The 24,231-nt window shown below is 36.6% G+C and overlaps 1 protein-coding gene across 8 annotated transcripts in view; it reads right to left on the reverse strand.

Moving 5' to 3' along the window:
• The window catches only part of NAALADL2 (N-acetylated alpha-linked acidic dipeptidase like 2), a 1,336,058-nt gene that overhangs the window by 57,547 nt on the left and 1,254,280 nt on the right, over positions 1-24,231 (reverse strand). For all 8 annotated transcript variants that reach the window (XM_049629585.1, XM_049629587.1, XM_049629586.1 and 5 more), the window contains one exon: positions 2,074-2,167. In XM_049629585.1, the coding sequence (XP_049485542.1) occupies positions 2,074-2,167 (94 nt within the window). The remainder of the gene's footprint in view (positions 1-2,073; positions 2,168-24,231) is intronic.

The raw sequence follows: 24,231 nt of genomic DNA on the forward strand, positions 1-24,231 counted from the left end.
AGCCCTCTTAGGTGTGGTTCCTTCTCTCTTATGCTTTGTACCACTAGCCCTAGAAACACACTAGGAGGTATCACTGCTCATTCTTTGAAGATTTTGGCTCCTGGTTTAGTCACTTCCTCTTACAAGAATACTTCGATCTGAATTCTTGGCAATTTCAATACCCACATACTCTAGACTCTCCTTTCCTTAGCCTCTTTTCTTCTGGTGATTGCTTATCCCACTTCCATGGTCATGTCCTCTCCTGAACGCTGTCTTTACCAATATCTGAACTCTTTGTATGATCACATTTTTAATAATCCCATTTGTTGGCCAGCAGCAAATGAGTCTTTTTAGCTCACTCAATTCTTTGATCTCACCATGAAGTAGTATTTATTGATCCTCCTTCCATTCTGTTCCCCTTCCTTTCCTTCATTTCCTCATTTTTATTCCATACCCAGTTTAGATACTTTGATCCACCCTCATGAGTGCTCCTGTGCACATACTCTCAGTTTTAACTTATCTAGGTCATTGTCCCTCTCTCATTAGAGCTCTAGCCTGATTAAATCCAACTATGTCAGTTCTATATCTGAATCACCAACTGAAGGCTGAATAATTGTACTGACTTATCTCATTAAAAATATATTTCTTGGGACACCTGGATAGCTCAGTTAGTTAAGCATCTGATTCTTGATTTTGCCTCAGGTCATGATCTCATGGTTTGTGAGATTGAGCCCTGTCTCGGGCTCTGTGCTGGCAGTGAGAAACCTCTCTCTCTCTCTCTCTGCCCTTGCTCTGCTTACACGTGTGCATGCATGTGCTCTCTCTCAAAAATAAACGAATACATATATATATATATATATATATATATACGTATATATACGTATACGTATATACACACATATATATATATATACACATATATATACACATATATATATATATATTTCTTCTGAGCTCCAATGCTGCCCAAAATATAGGCATACCTCATTTTGTTGTACTTTGTTTTACTGATTTTCACAGATACTACATTTCTTAAAATTGAAGGTTTGTGGCAACTCTGCATCAAGCAAATCTAAGATAGAAACTTGACAAAAGTGGAAAATACGGAAACTATATAGAGACCAACCTAAGTATACCAAAAACAGAGCAATCCGAGGCTACTTCATATAGGAACAAATAACCCTAAACAGCTCAAGTGCTTTTAGGGTTTTACAGCCAATATAATAAAAGTCATAAGAATCACTGAGGGAGGAAAAATTGTGTCATAGTATTCTTCAGGTTAAGAAGCAATCCCAGTAGTCAAAATTAAAAAAAAAAAAGGAATTAAATTTTCAGAAACTTGAAATATTTGGCTGTTAAGAATAAATCATTTTCTAAGAAAGAAAAATAATAATCCATTTTGTAAGGATTACTGCTTAGGTACTTAGATAAAATAGTGAATTTTGTATTGAGAAGTTTATGTCTAAAAATCACACATAAATATCTGTCAATAAGATGTGTGACTCAAAAAGGAGGAGGGTGCATTCTTTAATTACAATACTGGCTTTGTATTTGGTTAATACAGAAAAATTATAAGCCTTGTTGAAAGATTTGTATGTAGATAAAGGGGAAATGAAGGTAATTATTAGAATTCTGCAGAAAGAGATCTATTCAAACATGAAGGGATTGAAATAGAAACTATGGAGATAATTCTCTTCTTGTCACCCTTAATCTAGGATGAGCCAACACTTTAGTGAAATGAAATGGGGCCCATACTTCAGAAATTAATCCCAAAGATTGGTTTGGGTTGGCTTGATTTGGATTGATTTTGATTTGAATTGATTGAATTTTAGATACAAACTTACTTACCTACTTATTTATTTATTTGGGAAAATACCTAAACTATATTTTTGCCATGCGGAAAATGATAACAGAAGTTTGAAATTACAAATCTCATATTTCTTCTAAGCCCTTCTCATGATAATCCTCTCTAAGAAGGGAGTCACTGCATTGCCATAGCTAATAACATAGCATATATTTTTATCCATTGCTTGTTAAAAATTAGTTGAACCATCTTTCACTTGCTAAAATTACTGTAATTCAAAGAAAAATTACCTTTAAGACTGTTTTGAACTTCTATAGCTATATCAAGAGCATTAAAGGGCAGAACTGGTTCATTGGCAATTTGCAAAATCACTTCTCCCGAGAGCTGAAAGAAAAAAAAAGATGGCAGCATTCAGTTTGAAGGGTTTTTGATTTGTTTGTTTTTCATTACTTCATGCATTCTTATATAACCATGGTAGTAAAACACATAGGGGAAAATATACTTTTATAAGATATCTTTTCCTTTTAAACTCTTTTTTCTTTTCTTTTCTATAAAAAAAGAAAAAAACCCTCATGGTATTTTTCATGTCTCAAAATAGTATGAAGGAATATAAAATTTTCCTCCTTTTTAAGCTAAAATATTAAGAAATATTGCCTTAATTGAAGAACTTGTAATATTTAAACTTAAAAAAATTCCTTATAAAGCAGTTCAGAAAGTCACACAATAAAACAAAGAATAAAGAGAAATATAACTGAAAATCAATATTTGGTTATGAGACTAAGTAAAACTCCAAATAAAATTAATGATCCATTTATTTCATTTAAAATATAATTTAACCTGAACAAACTGATGGTTACCAGAGGGGAGATCGTTGGGGGTGGGGGGGAATGGGTGAAATAGATGATGGGGATTAAAGAATGCACTTGTTCTGATGAGCACCAGATGTTGTATGTAAGTATCGACTCACTAAATTGTACACCTGAAACTAATATTACAGTGTTGGTTAACTAACTGAAATTTAAATACAAACTTAAGAAAAGAATAAAATGCAGTGCTGTTTTCATTTGGAACTAGAAAAATATATAATTTAGTCCAAAAAATTCCATTAAAATCTTACTGTTTTCCTTAATGCTTTATTTGATTTCTAATTACTTTTCCAAAATGTATCAAAACCAGTATCATGTATATATCTCTGAGGTCAATGTTTGAGTTAAAATAATTTTAATGGTATCCCCAAAACTCATACCTGAAATTTTCATACATGCACATTGCCCCTCTCCCCGCACCCGCATCATATTCCAAAACTATGTTTGGACACCAACACATGTACTACAGCTGAACTAGCATCTGCTTCATAGACTGAACAAGTCAAATGCATTCATATACATCTCAAAGGAACTTAGGGCTGGCTGTAAATGCCAGTTACTCTCCCTCTCTCTAAACTGATATTGAATATTTACCTAGGCTTAACAAATGTCCCTTCATCTCTTATAACCCTGAATCTTTCACACAGGGAAATGTGGCTGTGTTGATGTTATTAACGTACTATGAAATGTTGTTAGTAAATGAAAATATTGTCCTGTGAAATTACACGGGGGAAAATAGCACACTAACTTGAGACATTATAGAACACGTAAAAGAGACAACTTACAAGGAAGATATGATGTTAGATATTCAAATCTACATATCCAACAAGGGTCAAATTCCATTTAATATTTTAAAGTTATAATTCCCAGTTGTTTGCACAATTCATATCATGATAAAAATACAATTCAATTTTATCTTCTTCTAAATACTTGGAGAAAGACATCTCTTAGAAATAAAGAGGGAGAAGAAAAACTTTTGATGTCCTCTTATTTCTTTGAGATATTTTTCTCCCAAATGTAGCAACCACTTATTCCCAATGCCTAAGGTTTATTTGCAGAGTTTTATCCCCAGCATGGTGATCACAAAAATCCTGGGAAACTGCCTACTCTGATTATGCTGTTTTTCAGGGGAAAAGCTTTATCTGCAGTAGGTGGATATGAATTCTGTCTCCATTCCACCTCACTACATCCAAATCATGTAAGAAATGCTGATATTTGGAAATAAATTATTTGTAAAAAGGAATTTTTAAAAAAGATTAAGAAGCATTATAGTTCCTTTTTTCAATTTGCACTGGATAATAGAAACTACAGAACAGACATGTTTTGTTTACAGTTTTGGAATCTGGAAACCACACATCATAAAAGATTAAAATGAAAGAAGGTGGAGGGAGGAGAAAGGCAACTTCACTTTTTGCTGCTGGAGAAAGTTGTTTTGTTCTATTTTAAGAGTCATCTGGCAACTCAAACAACTGGAATATAAGCCAGCCACTTTGCTATTTGTCTCAAAAAGAACCTGACAACAAATACTGGGACTTTCTAAGGCACCTGGTCCATGATAGAATGTTTGGACTAAGTTGGGTTTATTTGCAGCTTCATAAGCAAGAGGGAGATTTGCGTAGGTCTTGCCATGAAGAAGAGATGAGTCACTCACACTCTTCTCATCCACTCTTTTTCAAGCAAGCCAAGGCAACATTCCCTTATATTTATATAAGGCCCCATTCTTTCCAAAGTGCTTTACACCTAAATATCTCATTCGATTATCTTGACAAACCTAGAGGCAAGTAGTGGGTAAATAAACCTTTTGTTAAAAAGGTAAGTGTATATAAGCCTTACTGTGTTCTAGTCCATGATGGTGATATAGGAGGATCCTGAATTTACCTCCTCCCATGGACACACTGAATCTATAGCTACATGCTAAAACAATTCCCTCTGGAAACAAAAACAAAAACAAAAACAAAAACAAAAACAAAAACAAAAACAAAAACATCTAATTGAGTGATTCCTACATATCAGGTGAATGAGAAAAAAAACCCACTTTGAAATATATAAGAAAGGCTGAGACACACTCTGACCATAAACACTACCACATCACACTAACATACAATTGGGAAAAACCTCATAACTCCCAATTTCTCCCTGAGGAGAAAAGGGTTTGGATCCAACATGAAGTGCTCTAACTTTTAAGACCTCCACCTGAGGCACAGGCACCCAAAACACCTAGCCCTAAAAGCCAATGAGACTAGGATCCATAAAACCTACAAACCTATAGTAAACAAAGAAACAGCTTTTAAGGTGCTTGAGAGGACTTGTTTTGAGCCCCCAGGGCTCACTGAAGAGGTAGCAAGCCCAAAATGCCTATATCCCAGTCATCCACTGAAAGAGGTCTATTAACTTATCTTAAAAGCAACAGCCCAAGAGTCAGGCTTCTAATTTAACACACATCTAAGGGCCAACTGCAATTCTCTGGAGATTGAGGAGGCTGGCAGGTGCCATTTTTGCATTCTCTCTCTGCCCTGTTCCAGGTCACCAGTGTCTCCCTGAAAGGAGCTTGAGCACATGTCTGGTGCCCAGTTTTTGTGGCTGCCTCCCAGAAGAGGCACCCTTGATTGCCTGGCTCTGATGGCCAGTGGGGCTTGACTTTTCAAGTTTGAATTCCCATAGGACTGTAGCAAACAAAGCAACACTTCTTAATCAGCTATCTCCTTAGGGCTCAGTGCAAAAAAGGGCAGAGAGAAATGCCAATCTCCCAGTCTTTCTTTGAAAGAGGACTATCTGCATACTTTAAAACTGCTGCCTAAGGGGTAGGCCTCTAATACAACATGCATCTAGGGACAGACAGATCTTCCCCAAAGAACAGGGAATCCAATAGACTTGATCTTAGCATTCTTCCTGTAGCCTGACAACAGCAATATCCTCCTGGAAGGAGTTTATATACATATATGGCACCCCAGCTTTTGCAACTGCCACCCAGGGGAAATACTCCTTGATGGCCTGGCTATGGAGGCAAGTGGAGCTTGCATTCACAAGTTTCACAGGACTGTAGCCAACAAAGAAGGACTTCTTAACTGGCTATCCCTTTAGGGTTCAACACTAAGAAGACTATGGAAATGCCTGTCTCCTAGTCTTTCCTTGAAAGAGGTATATTTGCATGCTTTAAAAGGTTGCTGCCTGATGGTCTTGCTTCCAATTAGCCTGCATCTAGTTGCTGACTGAGATTCTCCCTTTTGGGACACTCACAGGTCTTGGCACATGCTCACTCAACTACTGTAAGCCAAATCACAAAGATTTAAGCAACAAGCAAGAGCTAGGACCAGGCTGAACAATGCAGTTTGCCTCCTATGTGAGACCATTCCATCAAAAATGAGAATGGCAGTTGTTTTATCTAGTGCACAGGAAGAAACACAGGGAGTGAAGAAAAGTGAAGAAACAGGGAAATATTTTCCAAATAAAGAAAAGATAAAACTCCAGGAATAGACTTTAATGAAATGGAGATATGTGATCTACCTGATAAAAAGCTCAAAATAATGGTCATAAATTTGCTCACCAAGATAAGGAGAACAATGCATAAAAAGTGAGAATTTCAATAAAGATAAATGAAATATTGAAAAAGTATAGAACAGAAATCATAGAATTGAAGAATACAATAACTGACCTGAAAAATTCAATAGAGGGGTTCAACAGCAGACTAGAATAAGTAGAAAAAAGGATTAGCAAACTCAAAGATACAAATTCCTACCATCAGGAGTATAAATAGAAAAAAAAAAAAAGAATAAAAAAGAGTGTAGGAAGCTTAAGAGATATCATCAAACAGATCAATCCTCACATTATAGAGGTCCCAGGAGGAGAAAAGAAAGAGAAAGGGGGCAGAAAGTTTTATATATATTTTTTTAAATTTGAGTATAGTTGACACACAATGCTACATTAGTTTTAGGTGTACAGCATAGTGATTCAACAACTCTATAACCTTATCCTATGCTCACAAGTGTAGCTACCATCTCTCACCATACAACACTATTGCAACATCACTGACTATATTCCCTACACTGTGACTTATTAATTCTGTAACTAGAATCCTGTATCTTCCACTCCCCTTCACCCATTTTGTCCATTATCCCAATCCCCTTCCCTCTGGCAACCAGTTTGTTCTCTGTATTTATAGGTATGATTCTGCTTTTGTTTGTTTATTCATTTGTTTTATTTTTTAGATTCCAGATATGAGTGAAATCATAAGTAGTAGAAAGCTTATTTAAAGAAAAAATGGCTGAAAACTTCCCTAGCCTATAAGATCCAAATAAGACAAATCCAAAGAGAACCACACCAAAACACATTATAATTAAATTTTCAAAAGTTACAAACAAGAAGAGAATCTTAAAAGAAACAAATGAAAAACAACTTGTTCCATATAAGAGAACCTCCATAAGACCATCAGTACATTTTTCTGTAGAAACTTGGCAGGTCCTGAAAGACTGGGATAACATATTCAAAGTGCTAAAAACAAAACAAAACAAAACAAAACAAAACAAAACAAAACAACAAAAACAAAAAAGCCAACCAAGAATACTCTGCCCAGCAAATTAGTACTTCAGAATTGGAGAGATAAAGAGTTTTTCACACAAGCAAAAGCTGAAGAAGTTCACCCCCACTAGACCAGTTTTACAAGAAATGTTGAAAGGAACTCTTTAATCTGAAACAAAAGGATGATAATTAGCAATAGTAAAACATGAAAGGCTACATTTCACCAATAAAGATAAATATGTAGTTAAATCCAGAATACTCTAATTTTTAATGGTGGTGGGTAAATCACATAAATCAAGTATGAACCAAAAGACAAAAATATTAAAAATAACTACATTAAGTTTTTAATGTATATACAAGGTAAAGATGAAATTGGGCATCAAAAACATAATATGTAAGGGGTGTGGAAGTTAAAAGTATCAAGCTTTAGTATGCATTTGAATTTAAGTTGTATTCAGGTTAAAATAGATTACTATAAATATAAGATGCTTTATATACATTTCATGGTAACAACAAAGGAAAAACCTATAAGAGATACACAAAATTAAAGATAGCAACTGAAGCATACCACTAGAGAAAATCATTAAATCATAAAGGAAGAAAGCAAAAGAAAAAGAAACAAAAGAACTATAAAACAACCAGAAAATAATTAACAAAATGGCAATAATAAGTCTATGCCTATCAATAAGTACTTTAAATGTAAATTGACTAGGGACACCTGGGTGGCTCAGTCATTTAAGTGTCTGACTCTTGGTTTCAGCTCATGTCATGGTCTCCTGGTTCCTGAAACTGGCTCTTCCCTGACAGTGTAGAGCTTGCTTAGTCTTCTTTCTCTCCTTTCTCTTTACCCCTTCCTCTCTCTCTCTCTCTCTCTCTCTCTCGATAAATAAGTAAACATTTAAAAACATAAATGTAAATGGACTAAATTCTCCAATGAAAAGACATACAGTGGCTTAATGGGTAAAAACACAAGACCCAGCTCTCTGTTGCTCACAAGACATTCACTTCAGCTTTAGGAACACAACCAGCCTGTAAATGAGTGAAGAGAAAATAATAAGTTTCATGTAAATGGAAACCCAAAGAAAGCAGAGGCAGCTTAACTTATATAAAAATAGAGATGGTAACAGGAGACAAAGAAAGTCATTATATAATGATAAAGGAGTCAATCCAACAAGAGTATATAAAATTTGTAAATATTTATGCATTCAACACTGGAGCATCTAAATATATAAAGCAGGGGCACCTGGGTGGCTCACTTGGTTAATCGTCTTACTCTTGATTTTGGCTCAGATCATGATCCCAGAGTCATGGGATTGAGTCCTACATTGGGCTCTGCACTGAGCATGGAACCTGCTTGGGATTCTCTCTCTTATTCTCTTTCTCTTTCTCTTTCTCTTTCTCTCTCTCTCTCTCTCTCTCTCTCTCCCCCTCTCCCCTGCTTACATGCTTTCTCTCTCTCTCAAATAATAAAATAAAATAAAATAAAATAAAATAAAATAAAGCAAATATTAACAGACCTGAAGAGAGAAAATAGATAGCAGCAATACAGTAACAGTAGGGGGTTTTAATATCCCTTTCAACAATGGATAGCTCAGCCAGACATAAAATCCCTAATGAAACATTGGACTTAAACTAGACATTTGACCAGATGGACCTCACAGATATTTACAGAACATTCCATCCAATAGTAGCAGAATATATATTCTTCTCAAGACATATGAAACATTAGCCACCAAAAAAGTCTTAATTTAAGAAGATCAAAGTCATATCCAGCATCTTTTCTGATCACAATTGTATGAAACTAGAAATCAATGTCAAGATGAAAACTAAAATTCACAAATATGTTGAGATTTGGGGTGGCAAATTATCTCATTGGCTCAGGTGGCTGAAGTGCATGACATTGACAATTGCATGATCCTTGAAAGCAAGAGCTGTATGGGGCCCTGAATGGCTGCAAGGGCTATTGGGCTTCTCAAAGGCAAGGGAACAGGGCATATGGTGGTGGTAGCCGGAGCCGGTGGTGTGCACATATGTGGCTATGGAGCTGGCTGCAGGTGCCTGCATAGTGGCAGGGGCCAGCTTCAGGCATACACACACATTGGCAAGGGTGCTGCCCAGCAGCAGGGCCTGAGGCCAACTTTGGGTACATGAGCAGCTGCAGGACCTGGGCAATCAATGTGTACCCAGGTGGCTGCAGGGGCTAGTTGCAGGCCAATGCACTTTGGAGGCTCTGGTAACAGGAGTCAGTGTCAGCAGCACTCAGGTGTGTACTACAAGGGCTATTTGCAAGTGCCTGCAGCAGTAGAGGCCTGTGACAGGGGTCAGGACTGGCTTCAGATACAGAAGCAACTATGGAGGGTTTGGCTGTCGGTGTGTACTCATGTGGCTGCAGAGGCTAGCCATAGGTGCACACACAGTAATGGCTGGTCATACAAATTGGAACCAGCTGTGTGCACATGCATAACTACAGAGGGACTAGTTGCTGGTACACAGAGGTGCAGGCCAGTGATAGGAGTAGGGTCAGGTCCTTTGTGTAGCTATAAAAGGTTAGGGCATCTGGTCATTCATTCTGCTCTATTTTGCTTGCAATGAGAACTCTTTCTGGCTAGGCAGTTCTCTCTTGGCACTGAGCAGTGCTGACCTAGGCCACAGGATGTTGCAGGCAAAATGAAGTCATTCTTCCTACTCTTTTTGTGTGGTTATTCACAGGTTATTTTGCTCTGCTATTTTGTTGAAACTCCTTAGGTGGGCTCCTGAGATCTCCCAGAGCTATTTTCATTCTTGGACAGCTGTCTAATTTTTCTTTGTGGGAAGATGGGTGCTTGGATCTCCTGGTCTGCCATCTTGGTGACAACACACCCCTGAGCTATCTGAAATGCTATTTAATAACTTTACAATCACACAATCTTCTTAAGACCCTTATGTCCTTCTTTCTCAACTCTTCCCAGACCACCCTACCCCTGAGCAAAGGATAAAGAAAGAATGCATTGGAACAACAACAAAGTTGTTTTATAGTAGTAAAAGTCTTTAAAAAAATAAAGGATTATTATATAGAAAAATTAATTAATGAACCCACATTGCAAAGACCTTCTTCTCTCAGTAGGTAATATTGCTATTTCTAGAGTTATTGTTTTCATTGGTATCAGGCAAAATTAAATTGTTGAAAGATAATTACTAATACAGCCTTCTTCTAGATTTTAAGGGTAATAAAGGCGAATCATATTTTGCCATATAAAAGTTTCTCTCTTCAACCTAAAATAATTTTAGGTCTTTAAAGGTTTAGAAGACTGTTTTTAGAAATTTTAGAGGAAAATAAACATATAAACACACACACATGTAATTTTGGGTTAAACTTTGTAATAATATGTTGCTTTATTGCCTTGCAGAGAGGTATTTTTATACTGATTTTAGCAAAAATCTTTCCCTTATTCACCTGTCTAAAGGGAAAAAAAGATATTTATTTACAAAACTGAAAATATTTTATTTACAAAACTGAAAATATTCCTATCTACGGTAGGAATATTCCCCCCCTCAATTATTTTATCTCATTGACAAAGATGATGACTGTATTTGTAATGATTGCTTTGAATGAATTTATTGAATTTATTAACATTGGACAAAAATAGATTTATTAAAGCAATACCAATACCATAGTTCCATAACGTATTTTTTTTAGTTACAGGTAGAGATGTTCAGTAAATATGTTATTTGTTCTATGTTTATAATTCCAAATTACAACAACCACGGTTTATGCCTTATACTTAAGCTGTAAGTTCAACTATCATTGTAGGATTGTTTTTATGTCCTTGGTCAGGGTTAGGGTGCAATATAGACCCACTCTAGAAGGTAGTGCTGTGAGATAATTATAACACCTATTTTATAGGTTAGTGTGAGAAAGAAATTGAGAGACTGAGTTGCTATGGCATGGTGTGATATAATATGACAAATAGTAGATGAATTATGAACCATCTCACTAGTATATATTGAGTTTTTTATTGCGTGATCATCGCTGTGCTACTGGGAGAAAAGAGAAATATAAGACTTACTTTCCTGATAGAGACAAGTTATATCACTTTCACAAAATTGGAAAAGAAGTTAACAGTAGAAAATTTAGTAAACATGAATCTTTTGTTTCCTAGAAAGCACCATTTTCTATTCCACTTTAAACCATACCATGGGATTCTGCCACATGTACATATTTTGGGCTCAAGATACTCGAGTGTAAAAGGGGCTAGATATTCCAGAAGAAAGTAATAAAATGAGCAAAAACCTTGAGACAGAAAGAAACACAGATTTTTAGAAAAACTTGAAGAGACCAGTGTAACTGCAGTAGAGTTCTTGGTTAGTGGAAGTAAGTTTGCATGTGGGGTATAGGGCAAGGAGTCAGAAAACCCTAAAACTCAACTAAGGTATATGGCCATGATTCAGTGATCTGTAGGGAGTCCTTCTCCATTCCCTTAATGCTCAAACCAGAGGCATTGTCTAATAAATTATGATCTGGTGAAAGTCCTCATAACATGATTTTGTGGTGCATGGTGCTATTATGTTCATCCTGAAGTGACCTGACTCTGATTTATGCCACTTTATAGTAGAAAACCCCCAACTTAGCAACAGACACTCTGTGAATAACAAACCTCGGACAGCCAGCTATGGACAAGGAGATTCAGAAATCTCCCTGGAGGTGAGCAGAGCAAGAAACAGCCTTTCAGTCCTCAGGATTACTTTCCAAAACTGATGCCAGCAGAAGAAAGAAAGCAAGGATGTACTCCTGACATACCCAGACAATTTTGCCAGCAAAAGGAGAAATTAAATGGTGCTACATGATATTGGCACAATCTATGGATACCCCTAACATGCTAAAATTCAGTTTTAAGATTCTTATTACCTGTCATCTGAAATACTCCACAAACTCCCTAATTTATCTATATGTCTGCCTCTAATCCAAGTCTCCCCATGATAGAGAGAGCTATGCATCTCTTTATTCAAAATATATTCTTATGCACCCCCCAAACAGACCTGCTGTTTTCCTTTCTACTGTTTTCTTTAGCTAGGAAAGTTGATGGTATGTGACCCTCGACTCAAAAACCTATGATCTGCCAAGTCTATTTATAGAAAACAATTACTTGAAAATAAAACTGTCTTAGAAAATCAAGGACTTCTATATATTGCCCACAACTATCAAAGTATATCACTTCAGACCAAACTCACAACACAGAAACCAGTGCACAAAACTTCCATGCCACAACTGTTCCCTTGGTGCTAACAGAGACAGTCCTGTTAAGAGTTGACATGTGATAGTCAACACTCAGTCACCTTTGAAGGGAGCTCCAGTTGTTGAAGGTTGGTTTTAGGGGTGCTTTCTGTCGAGAGGTTTTGATAAGATGTTTAGGAGGTCTGGGGGCCCCTGGGTGGCTCAGTTGGTTAAGCATCTGACTCTGGCTCACGTCATGATCACAGTTGGTGAGTTCAAGCTCCACATCGGGCTCTGTGCTGACAGCTCAGAGCCTGGAGCCTGCTTTGAATTCTGTGTCTCCCTCTCTCTCTCTTTGCCCCTCCCCCGCTCACACTCTGTGTCTCTCTGTCTCTCAAAAAATAAACATTACAAAAAAATTTTTTAAAGGATGTTTAGGAGGTCAGGCAAAGACCTGTGTTTACTGTTCCGTACACATACTCATGAAGTTCAATAGTAGTAGGAGAGAGGGATAGGAAAGTTGCTGTGGCATTCCTAATGTTTCAAAATTCCACCCTTTCCTCCTTAAGATTTCAAAGACATTAAAATAGTTTGATGAAGTGAGGTCTTCTCAAATGAAGTTACCTGGTAGCAAAGGATTTCAAAAATCATTGAAGAATTCCAAAAGCTACTGGGAGGGAAATTCATTTTAAGGAGGAGAAGGATTTTAACCAGGGAAAATATATGGTATATTTGGTTCCTAAAACTTGAGGCTATTATTAGGAACTCCCTGTGACAGATCCTGTCTGGATCATGGGCCTTGGACAGAGAAAGTATGTGTGAACTTAAAGACCTATGATAAGCAAACAGTGGTAAAACTTGGGAACCCAGCATCATGCAGTGGGATGCCTGTAGATACATACTGCTGGAGGAGAGAGAATCCTTTTCTCTCCAGTACCCTGAGAAACTGCTGTTTCAGTCATCACCTTGCCCCCTACAACTACTAAGGGCTGAGCATGAATTCTGGGACATCTAGTTTGAGGGCTGGCCTGTGCTTTCACTACAGACTGTCTGCACCTGAAGATCATGCAAAAACTCTTTGCATCCCTGGGGACAATGAGGGCAAATTGATGGACTATGGCATAAAGAGAAGGTGGCATAAACAGGGTATGTCTCCACAGTAATTTAATTTGATTATTAAATAGATGGGCAATTTTTTTTTTTTTTTTGACACACACTAACCACCTGCAAATGCCAGGACATTAAAGAACTAGGAAGACAACCCCTGCTAGCAAGGAAGTAATTGGCTAGGAATACAAACTCCCTAATTCTAATTTTTTTTAATGTTTACTTATTTTTGAGAGAGATTGAGACAGAGTGTGAGCAGGGGAGGGGCAGAAAGAGAGGGAGACACAGAATCTGAAGCAGTCTCCAAGGCTCTGAGCTATCAGCACAGAGCCCGATGTGGGGCTCAAACCCACGGGCTGGGGGATTATGACCTGAGCCGAAGTCAGATGCTTAAGCAAGTGAGCCACCTGGGTGCCCCACAAACTCCCTAATTCTAATCCTCCTTTCCAGCCTTTGCTCCTGCTGTAAGCCTTATCTCCTCTCTAGGTTCTTAACCTAAACTCTGACCGCACCACCCAGAATTTGCCATGAGCCATACTTGGGGTTCCCTCAGAAATAGACTGTGAGACAAAACCTGAGTGCAAGTGGTTCACTGACATGCGAGGTAGCAGAATGAGAGGCAAGACAGAGAAGACAGCCAATAGAAGGCATTTTATTAAGTCAGCAGTCACCCTGTGTGATTGGAATGTAATCCCACTGGGGAAAACCCGAAGGCCAGAATAAAATGGGTTCCTCAGAATTTTCTAAGGTTGCTTCATGGAGGTATTAAATCTTTAACTCTTCTGGACTCTTGTACACTGGCAGCTCTCCCTGGCAAACTTCAGGCAGAGATGGAAATGTGTTGCTAAAATAGACCGCTTCCTTTCTTTGCCTAGACCACAGAAGTATCTGATAAAAGTTTTTTTTCCCCCCAATGGTAAAATATCTTTCCTTTTTTAGTGAATGTCATCACTCATCTGTTATTAAATTGTAGCAGTAAAAATATATTTACAGATTAATTTGGAAATGATCAAGTCTGTTTGCTGGGAGCTTTGGTAATTCTTTTTTAGTACATGTAGTCACAATTTTGACTTTGTAATACAGTTGTATCTTCTGCTAGCATATTGTTGTTAGAGGAAAAAACCCAGTTAGTATTTCTTAGCACATTGGAGAAAGACACTTTAAGATACCAACTGTTCTATCATGTTTATTAGTTATTTGCATTGAACTACATATATGCTCATTGACAAATTAAAAATTAAGCATCTTTATTATATTTCACTAACTTCAGCCCAATGTCAACAATAGTAATAACTGCAATAGCAACTAAACATTTATGAGCTTTTGCCATATGCCAGGCATTTTTCTAAATTTTTTCCCATGAGTTAATCCATTCAGTTCTTACAATAGTCTTATTTTATTTTGCAGATGAGAAAACAGAAGTACTGCTCGGTGAAGTAACTCTCCCAGAGCCACTTAGGTAGTACATGCTATTCTGAGACTTAAGGCCAGGCATTCTGGCTGCAGAATCTGGACTCTTATACTAAATTGCATCTTCTTCTTTCCTTTCCAGTCCCTCTCCTAATTTTAACAAATCAGGAATGGCCACAGAGACAACATTTACCAAATCTGCATGTATGATTCTAAAGAATAATTAAGGGCTAATTACACCTATCAGGCACATTTACTATCAAGATGGCAAGTGGTCCTATCAGGAATTATAATTTTTATACAGAAACTAGAAAAATGAATGTAGAGATTCATGAAGCAAAGAAATTCTCCGAAATGCCGAGTAAATCAAGTATTTTTATCATTTTTCTTACAATAAACATCATTGATTAAATCTAAAATACACCTGGAAAAGTGGAGGTAATCAAGTGGGAGGGTCAGCTGGTCTGCATAATGATTGATATTTATCTATCTTAGGATAGATATCTATCTTAGGAGGCCATAGACTATTATTACTCCAAGTTTAAGTTCTTTGAACAAGGTTCAGGGAAAATACTTAAAAACTAATATGAATACTTGCCAAATGGTTATCAGTGATCACTCATCCATCAATATCCATATTGCTTAAGGGAATTTCTAACATAAAATACATATTTAGAGGGCACTGGCTATATGTCAGAGACTGTGTTAGGTACTGGGAATTTCCAGGTTGTTTATATGAGAGGAAACAGATATTGACTATAATTATTAAATGGTTAAATGAGGGTGATGTGAAAGGATATATGCGAAGGATATATGCGATGTGAAAGGAGTCCTGCATCTGAGAGGATTAGGAAAGGCTTCCTTGGAAAAACTTCTGTGGGGAAATCACTGTGTTAGGCTATCTATCACACAAGAAAAAAATCAGAAACAGATTTGGTACAAAGCACATCATTTTACATGAGTGTACCTAAGGTTGCTTAGTTGGACTTATACATCTTTAGACAACAAAATTAAAATGTTAAAAATGTGTGTTATTATTTATCTTACATGTGTTTCATGACAGTATCTTCTAAAGGAAAAGGTGTATCTTTGAGTAGACATAGTTCCCCCTAACTGCCCTCATATCACAACCAGAACAGAAATCAAGTTCTCTGTTGTTGCAGAAACCACTATAGCTTTGATGTGGCACAAAGAAGGTAGAGGTTGTTTATTTTTAAAAGGGTAATTGTGCATTTATTCAATCATGTACTTGGTAAATTATCCAGAGTAATTAATCATAGAGAGAAAAATTAGAGAATTGATTAAGCAGAGTTTGTAATAATGCTGGAGAAAACACATCAAATATACATAATGCAATGAAACAGAAGAGGCCAGTGATTTCCTATTTATAGTGTTTTTAGAGACTGCATTTTCAGACCATGAGGCTGGATTTCTGTACATGCAAAATAATGTGGTTTTCGTTTGCTCTTTAAGAATTTGATAGAACAGTGCTTTAATTAAAGCATAAAGATAACATTTATTTTTAACACCCAGTCATAAAACAAAGTATATTTTGGTTATAATGGATTCAAGCACATACGAAGTCAATTATTTAGTTATCTGACATATAAAGTCAAATTATTTAGTCAATCATGTAGATCAATATTAGCATTTTGATATAAATTGTTAATGTAATTATTTCCTTCCTTATGTCCCCATTGAAAAACCAACAAAAAATAAAGTTCTCTTCTACTATAAGTTTGAACATCTGATAAAATTTTGTTTCTCTAAAAATATTTTCAGAATATTGTTCCATTTTTTACAAAAATACTAATATAGAAAAGTGATGACATCATGTTTCTATATTATGGATGCAGTAAAGGCAATGGTGGTGGGTAGAGATATGAGAATGAAAATAAATAAACAGATTGTTCTCTTGAACTTGCTACTTCTCTCTAGAGATACTTTCATAATGGCCAAACTATATGTGACCCTTACTGTAGGCAATTATACTGTTAATGCAGTTCTTTTCTGGCTGTAAATGCACTAAATGTTTTTTTAGACTGCATCCTACAGAGAGTTGAAAATTTAAAAATAGTAAAAGAAACACAATGGCTTTAGATTCTTTGATGTGTGATTATATTCATGACAAGTTTCTTATATCAACCAACCTTCTCTAAACTAGATGCTACTGCTCACTTGAATGCAAAAATATATATGCAGATAAGGAAGCACACAAACACACACACTATCCAGCTCTAGATTTTTCATGAGTTCTCTTTTCTTCTTTGCATGTTGCTGATGCAGAGGACTGTTACAGCTTCTTCCTTCTCAAACATCTCAGGATGTCCCACAGAATAACACAGACCAAAGAATTCAGATTTTTTTTTTAAACATTATCATTCACCAGTTAATCAGTACAACATGATCCTTAATGTTATAATCAATTTTAGAACACTTAATCTTAGAGATATTTATTTTGAAGAAGTACTTGTAAAGCACCTATAATTCAAGATTCCTGGGATAAATGCTAAAAATGTGAAGCAGTTCTTACAATTAAGGGGCTTATAGGTTGGAATCCAAGATATTAGCAAAGGAAAACAAAGAATGTATGAAATGGTGCATCCAAAGGATCAAATTAGTAAGAAAACAGTGGTCACTATGGACAGCAATAGTCCCAGAATACTTCTTATATAAGGATTTTACTTCTGTTGGACTATAAAAAAGGTTAGTCTAAGGAGGTGGTAAGAGTTGAGGGCAGTCCTTTCAGAAAGATGGACAGGCATTTTTTTTAATGTTTACTTACTTTTGAGAGAGAGAGCATGAGCCAGGGAGGGGCAGAGAGAGAGAGAGGGGACAGAGGATCCGAAGCAGGCTCTGGACTGACAGCAGTAAGCTGGATGTGGGGCTTGAACTCACTAACCATGAGATCATGACCTGAGCCAAAGTTGGACACTTAAATGATTGACCCACCCAGGTACCCTGAGCAGGCAGGTTTAAGTTCAGATTCCAACCACTGGGTAAATCAGTTTTGAGTGGAAGAAGGATCTTTTTAAAGGAGAAAAGAAAGATGAAGTTAGAGAAGTAAACTATATTGTGAGAGATCTCTTTCCTTGTCAACAAGTTCCTTATTAAATGAGAAAATATTCCATTTAAATTGAGAGGTCTTAACAAAAAAAATTTTAGAAGAACACTATGTAATTATTATAAATTAACTTAGAAAAAGACATGCTATTCTATGTAATGGGCCAAAGAAAGTCTGATCTGGAAGAGTAAAGGTAAGGTTTTCATTCCTGCATTTCATTTGGTAATTGGTAATTTGTGTGTCCATATCACCATTATCAAAAATTATAATGTCTGAATGCATGTTGCTGAAAACACAACAGCTTACAGTTTAGAATGTATATTTAGATATAGTTCCACTTCTGTGGCCCTTGGTTTCCTTATTTGTAAAACCTACTTTCTAAAAAAATTTTTTTTAGATTTATTTATTTTTGAAAGAGAGAGAGCACAAGCAGGGGAGGGGCAGAGAGAGAGGGAGACACAGAATCCAAAGCAGGCTCCAGGCTCTGAGCTGTCAGCACAGAACCCGACGCGTGGGGCTCAAACTCACAAACCAGGAGATCATGACCGGAGCCGAAGTGGGACGCTTGACTGACGGAGCCACCCAGGCGCCCCAAAACCTTACTTTCTAAAGCCCCATCGCAGCATTCTCTTGAATTTTTAACATGTGGTTGGTTATTAAGGGGTATTGAGAATGTTGAGGGACTCAATCTAATAACAAAAGTTGGGGGCTGGCTTAATGTGACACTTTTTTTTGGACCCTGAACTGGATTTTACCAATTGCCATATTTTGCTATGACAAACTCCATGTTTTGTAGGCAACTCATTTCTATGGATTCTGTGCACTGAGAAGTCTCTTCTACAAGTGGGAGGATTGTAGAAAGACCAAGGCTTAGCAGAGCCTGACCCTAATTGCTGACTGAAAAGTAGAGAGAGATATCTTTGCACAGGCTTCAGGAATCCTGCTTTCTTTGCTTTCTGCAATTTGTGTGATCCCAATATTTTTAGTTTCTCAGAGAAAATAGGAATATTCTACTATCCACTGTATACAAAGTGTCTTCTCACTCTTTGAAAAAGAAAAACTAGTCCAATAAATAGGTGATATGGTAAATTTATGGTTTTCACACATTCCAAAGAAGAATATAGGAAGGAGCAAGTATTCATTGAAAATCTACTATGTGCCAGACCTTTCATTAGAACTGTGGGGGTACCTGGGTGGCTCAGTTGGTTAAGCTTCTGATTGTTGATTTCAGCTCAAGTCACTATCTCACAGTTCATGGGATGGAGCCCTGCCCAGGCTCTGTGCTGACAGAAAGGAGCCTACTTCAGATTCTCTCTCCCTCTCTCTCTGCACCTCCCCTGCTCATGATACATCTCTCTTTCTCTCCCTCTCTCAAAATACATGATTTTATTTGATCCTACTAACAAACCTGTCAGATTTCATTGAATCCTACCATCAAATTCTGCCAACAGACATTAAGCAATGATGACAATAATAGGAGCAAGGTAGATTGGAGCAAGGTTGTGAAGCATCTAGTCAGTTACTGTAAGGAATTTGGACTCTGTATTGCAGAGCAGAATATCTCAGTATCTGGTCCCTGTTCTATCTGCATCAGAAGTGCTGGTGAAACATTTTAAAATAAAAATTCTCAAACATGACTCCACCCCATCACACATGTGAGCATGGCGGGCACACACACACACACACACACACACACTTTCCTCAGTCAAATCGCATAGAGACTCAGAAATTCACCATTGTAAAGTAACTACTCCTGGGGTACCTGGGTGGCTTAGTGAGTTAAATGATTGACTTCAGCTCAGGTCATGATCTCCGGGTTCTTTTATTTTTTAATGTTTATTTTATTTTTGAGAGTGAGAGAGAGCAAGGAGGGGAGGGGCAGAGAGCCAGTGAGACAGAGGATCTGAAGCAGGCTCTGTGCTAACAGCAGAGAACCCCATGCGGGGCTCCAACCTGAAAACGGTGAGATCATGACCTGAGCCAAAGTTGGATGCTCCACCAACTGAGCCACCCAGGTGCCACATGATCTCTGGGTTCTTGAGTCCAGGCCCCACATCAGACTCTTTGTTGTCAGCTTGGAGCCCACTTTGGATCGTCTGTCCCCCTCTCTCTGCCCCTCTCCCATTCATGCACACACACACACACACACACACACTTTCTCTCTCTCTCTCCCTCTCTCAAAAAATAAATAAATAAGCATTAAAAAATGTTTTAAAAAATAAATAAAATAAGCACCCCTGATGATTCTCAGGTGGTAGATGGATCAGACTTTGAGAATCAGCACAAAAGATTCTAATAAAGGAGGTTTGTGTGGGGAACGGCCATAATAAGATTTATATATTTCTATAAGTATATATTTCATAATGTTATCAACCTTTTGTATGTATTTAAAATTTAAGTATGAATAAGATGTCATAATTGTTTTATGGCAAAGTACATACATAAATAAGGGAATGCATAAGAAGACATTCAGCCTGAGAACAAAGCAATTATGGCAATACCAAAAAGTTTATCAACACATTCAGGTAATTTTTAACAATGGAAAAATGTATCATGTAATAAAAATATAGGTCTCTTCACTTAAAATGCCAATTACTTATTGGAAAACAGGATCAGAAAAGGCTACACTTATTGTGCCTGTTTTATTTTCCATTTCATATATGATAAGTTACTAACAATATATCATTTTTAAAGGGGACAGGGTATCCAGTACCCCCCATTCAACTTATTTAGAAGATTGGGGATACAAACTGGGTCATGCTGTAATGAACTATCTCATATATTTAGGCAGATTAAAAAGTGCCTGGGTTTTATTATCTCAGATCTGTATTTGCCATTCATGTAATAAACAAGAGAGTTTTATTTTTTCTCATTTCTTAATGGAAAAAATTAATTGCTGGGCAATATACCCTTGTGAAATACATAATTTATATATACATTTATAAGTAACAAAACTAATCCCCAAAGGTCAAACATTTTACATAAATTCATGGAGCAGCAAATGATGAAAGAAATCTTGGCTGTCTGATCTTATCACCTCAATTTGCAGATAAGGAAATAGGGGTTGAAAATTGAAATGATTTGCCTAATATCACACAGCTGTTTTGAGGCAAAACTAAAACTGGGATTAGGATCTTACAACTCTTAATGTATTGGATTTTACACAGTAAAATGCTAGAAATAGAACACAAATTGTGCATGTGTGTATGTGTGTGTGTGTGTGTGTGAGAGAGAGAGAGAGAGACAGAGACAGAGAGACAGAGAAAGAGAGAGTAAAATATAAGATGGGAAATTTGGTAAACACACCATATACACTAAAAGTACACAAATGGTAGTGGACATGAAATTTGTCCTGTGTGTTATCATGGCATATCCATTAAGGCATTTTAATAGTCTCCCAGTTCTGTTCTCTCCCAATTCCTCTGGAAGTAACTCAGTATTCTTCAGGGACCCACATCTATCTTCCAGGTATGTTCTCCTATCTAGTTACCCTACCTCCCATCCTACTTCTTGTCCTATTCTAATTTATCCTCAGTTTTTCCATGTCTTCAGGTCATTTTTGATCTATCACATTCTGAAAAACTGTATTAAAATTCTATATTATGATTGTGGGTGTATTGATTCATTCGTAAAGTTTTATTTTATTCCCCCAATTTTTATTTTGTATATGTGTGTTGGTTGGTGCCCATATCCAAAATTGCTATATCTTCCTGATTAATTATTCCTTTTAACCTTATGGTATTATCCCCTAGGTAGATAATCCTCTAAATTTGAGCTTTGCCTTAATGTCTATTTTGTCTAATGTTGATGATCCTACATTGGTTTTCTTTGTTTAGTAGTTGTCTGATATACCTTCTTTTTTATTTCTTTTCTTTCAGGTTTTTGTTCTCATAAGATTTGGTATTACTTGAAATTAGTACATGCTGCACTTCTTTTTTTTTTGTTGTTGTTCATCACCCACCCTCCCCTCCCTCCCACCCCCCATCAACCCTCAGTTTGTTCTCAGTTTTTAAGAGTCTCTTATGCTTTGGCTCTCTCCCACTCTAACCTCCTTTTATTTTTTTTCCTTCCCCTCCCCCATGGGTCACTGTTAAGTTTCTCAGGATCCACCTAGAGACATACTGCACTTCTTAAAATTCAAAAATCCAGCCTGACAAATTGTCCTTCAACTGATTTAGCCTATTTATACTTACTATAACTACAGATATATTTGCATTTGTTCTATTATTTCCTATTGTGTTTTCTAGACAATGAACTCTCTCTTTGCTTCCTTTTCCTCTTTTTTGAAGCCCATCTTAGTCCTTTTTCTCTTTTTTGAAGGCCATCTTTGTTCTCTTTTTCATCCCCTCTTTCTCTATTAAAACCTGGCTTCCCATGGCACTCCCAAACAGCCAGCATCCTAGAGGCCTAAGAAACTGTAGGCTTCAGGCTCACTTTGAGCCACTCTCCCTCTCACTTTTACTTCCCAGGACATTCTAAGGTCTTTCCTGCCTTTAAGAATTTCCATATACTTTTCCCACCAATGGCAGGGCTCTACTTACGATTTTTTTCAGAGCTGACTCCTTTGCATCCTTTAATCACAGCTGAATTCTAAGCTTCTTTGTCAAGCTTCCATGTGGACTTCAGGGAAGTAGGATCCTCTCTACCTCCTTGGCATTTTTCTCCCTTAGAGCTCTATGTTTATTACTTTCATAGAGCTTTTATTAGTATATGTTTATATTTGCTTGTTTGTTTTCTTGTCACCCTCTATTATTTTTTCTACTCCACTATCTTAGCTCACCATTTATTAAATATAAGTTCTTTGAAGTCAGCTAGCTGTGTACTTAATACTCAGTACCTACCACAGGTCATTCTTCATAATAGGTGTTAAATGAACATATTTTTTAATGTTTATTTATTTTTGAGAGAGAGAGACAGAGACAGAGACAGAGACAGAGCATGAGTGGGGAAGTGTCAGAGAGAGAGGGAGACACAGAATCTGAAGCAGGCTCCAGGCTCTGAACTGTCAGCACAGAGCCTGATGCAGGGCCAGAACTCACTATCTGTGAGATCGTGACCTGAGCTGAAGTTGGACGCTTAACTGACTAAGTCACCCAGGTGCCCGTAACATCTCTTGAAAAAATAATTTGTAAAGATAGTCACATCTATATTTTTAAATATTTGAGTGTCTGTCATATGCTCATTTATTGAATGTTTGAACTCCTCAACATTCCTTGATCGATTATTACCAGATTGCAAAGGCTTTGGGAAACTACATAAAAGCATCTAGTAAGAGTATTTGTGATGTCTATGCAAAATAAAACTCAAAGTATATTATAGTGATAATTTTGGCACTTACATATATTTACCAGTTAGAGGTAGCTCAAGGAATGAACGTGAGGTTTTGATGACACTACTATGGCATTAGGCATTTTAAACATCACCTAAAGAGAGTCCACACAATAGAGTAAAATGAACACTGGGGTAGCAGGCAGTGAAAATGGATTTTAACCTTGACTCTGTCATAGTGACAGAGTCTGTTATGTACCTGCAAAAAAACTGCTTCTCCAGGCCTTGGTTCACTTACTATATGAGGGTTGATGCAAGAGTAACTTATATAATGCAAAACAAATGACTTATTTATGCTTAAAGCATTATAGCTATTGACAATGGTATAAAGAATATTGGGAAAAATATAACCTTTCTTAAATATTTGTACTTACTTTTAATGTGAAGAGATAATTTAGGAAAGAGAAATACTGATTCTTTTAAAGCCTGATTTGAACAGAATGTCAAACTTGTTTAGAAATTCCTTTATTAATTATTAAATAACATCATAAATACTTCATTTCTAAAATGTTAAACTCTTCCTCAAAAAAATCCTTATATTAGAAGCCATGGAACTATGTTAAATATATATTAGCAGCCAATTCCATATACACACAATCATACTGTTTGCATTTCAGGACAGTAGAAGACATTTTGCAGAATTAATGGAGTTAGGTATTTCTAAATAATAAAAATGCATGAATCATATCACAAACTACCATGAATATTTCATTCTTTTCTTCTAAACAAAAACAATGAATTGAATTTAAAACTGTTGATGAAAAATAAGTGTTGGGTGGGCAAGTCAAAACTTGCAAAGCTGTCTCACTCGAAATTATTGTAGCCTTTAACTACCAAGCATTTTACCAATTTACAATAACATTGTGATTACTTATCTATGAATCTTAACTTTATGATCATTTCCTTACGGAAATCTAACAATTCAGACTTTGCATATGAAAATGAAACCAATGTTTGACTCCTAATT

The sequence above is a fragment of the Panthera uncia genome, chromosome C2 (genome assembly GCF_023721935.1).
Source record: "Panthera uncia isolate 11264 chromosome C2, Puncia_PCG_1.0, whole genome shotgun sequence".
NCBI classification, from domain to species: Eukaryota; Metazoa; Chordata; class Mammalia; order Carnivora; family Felidae; genus Panthera; species Panthera uncia.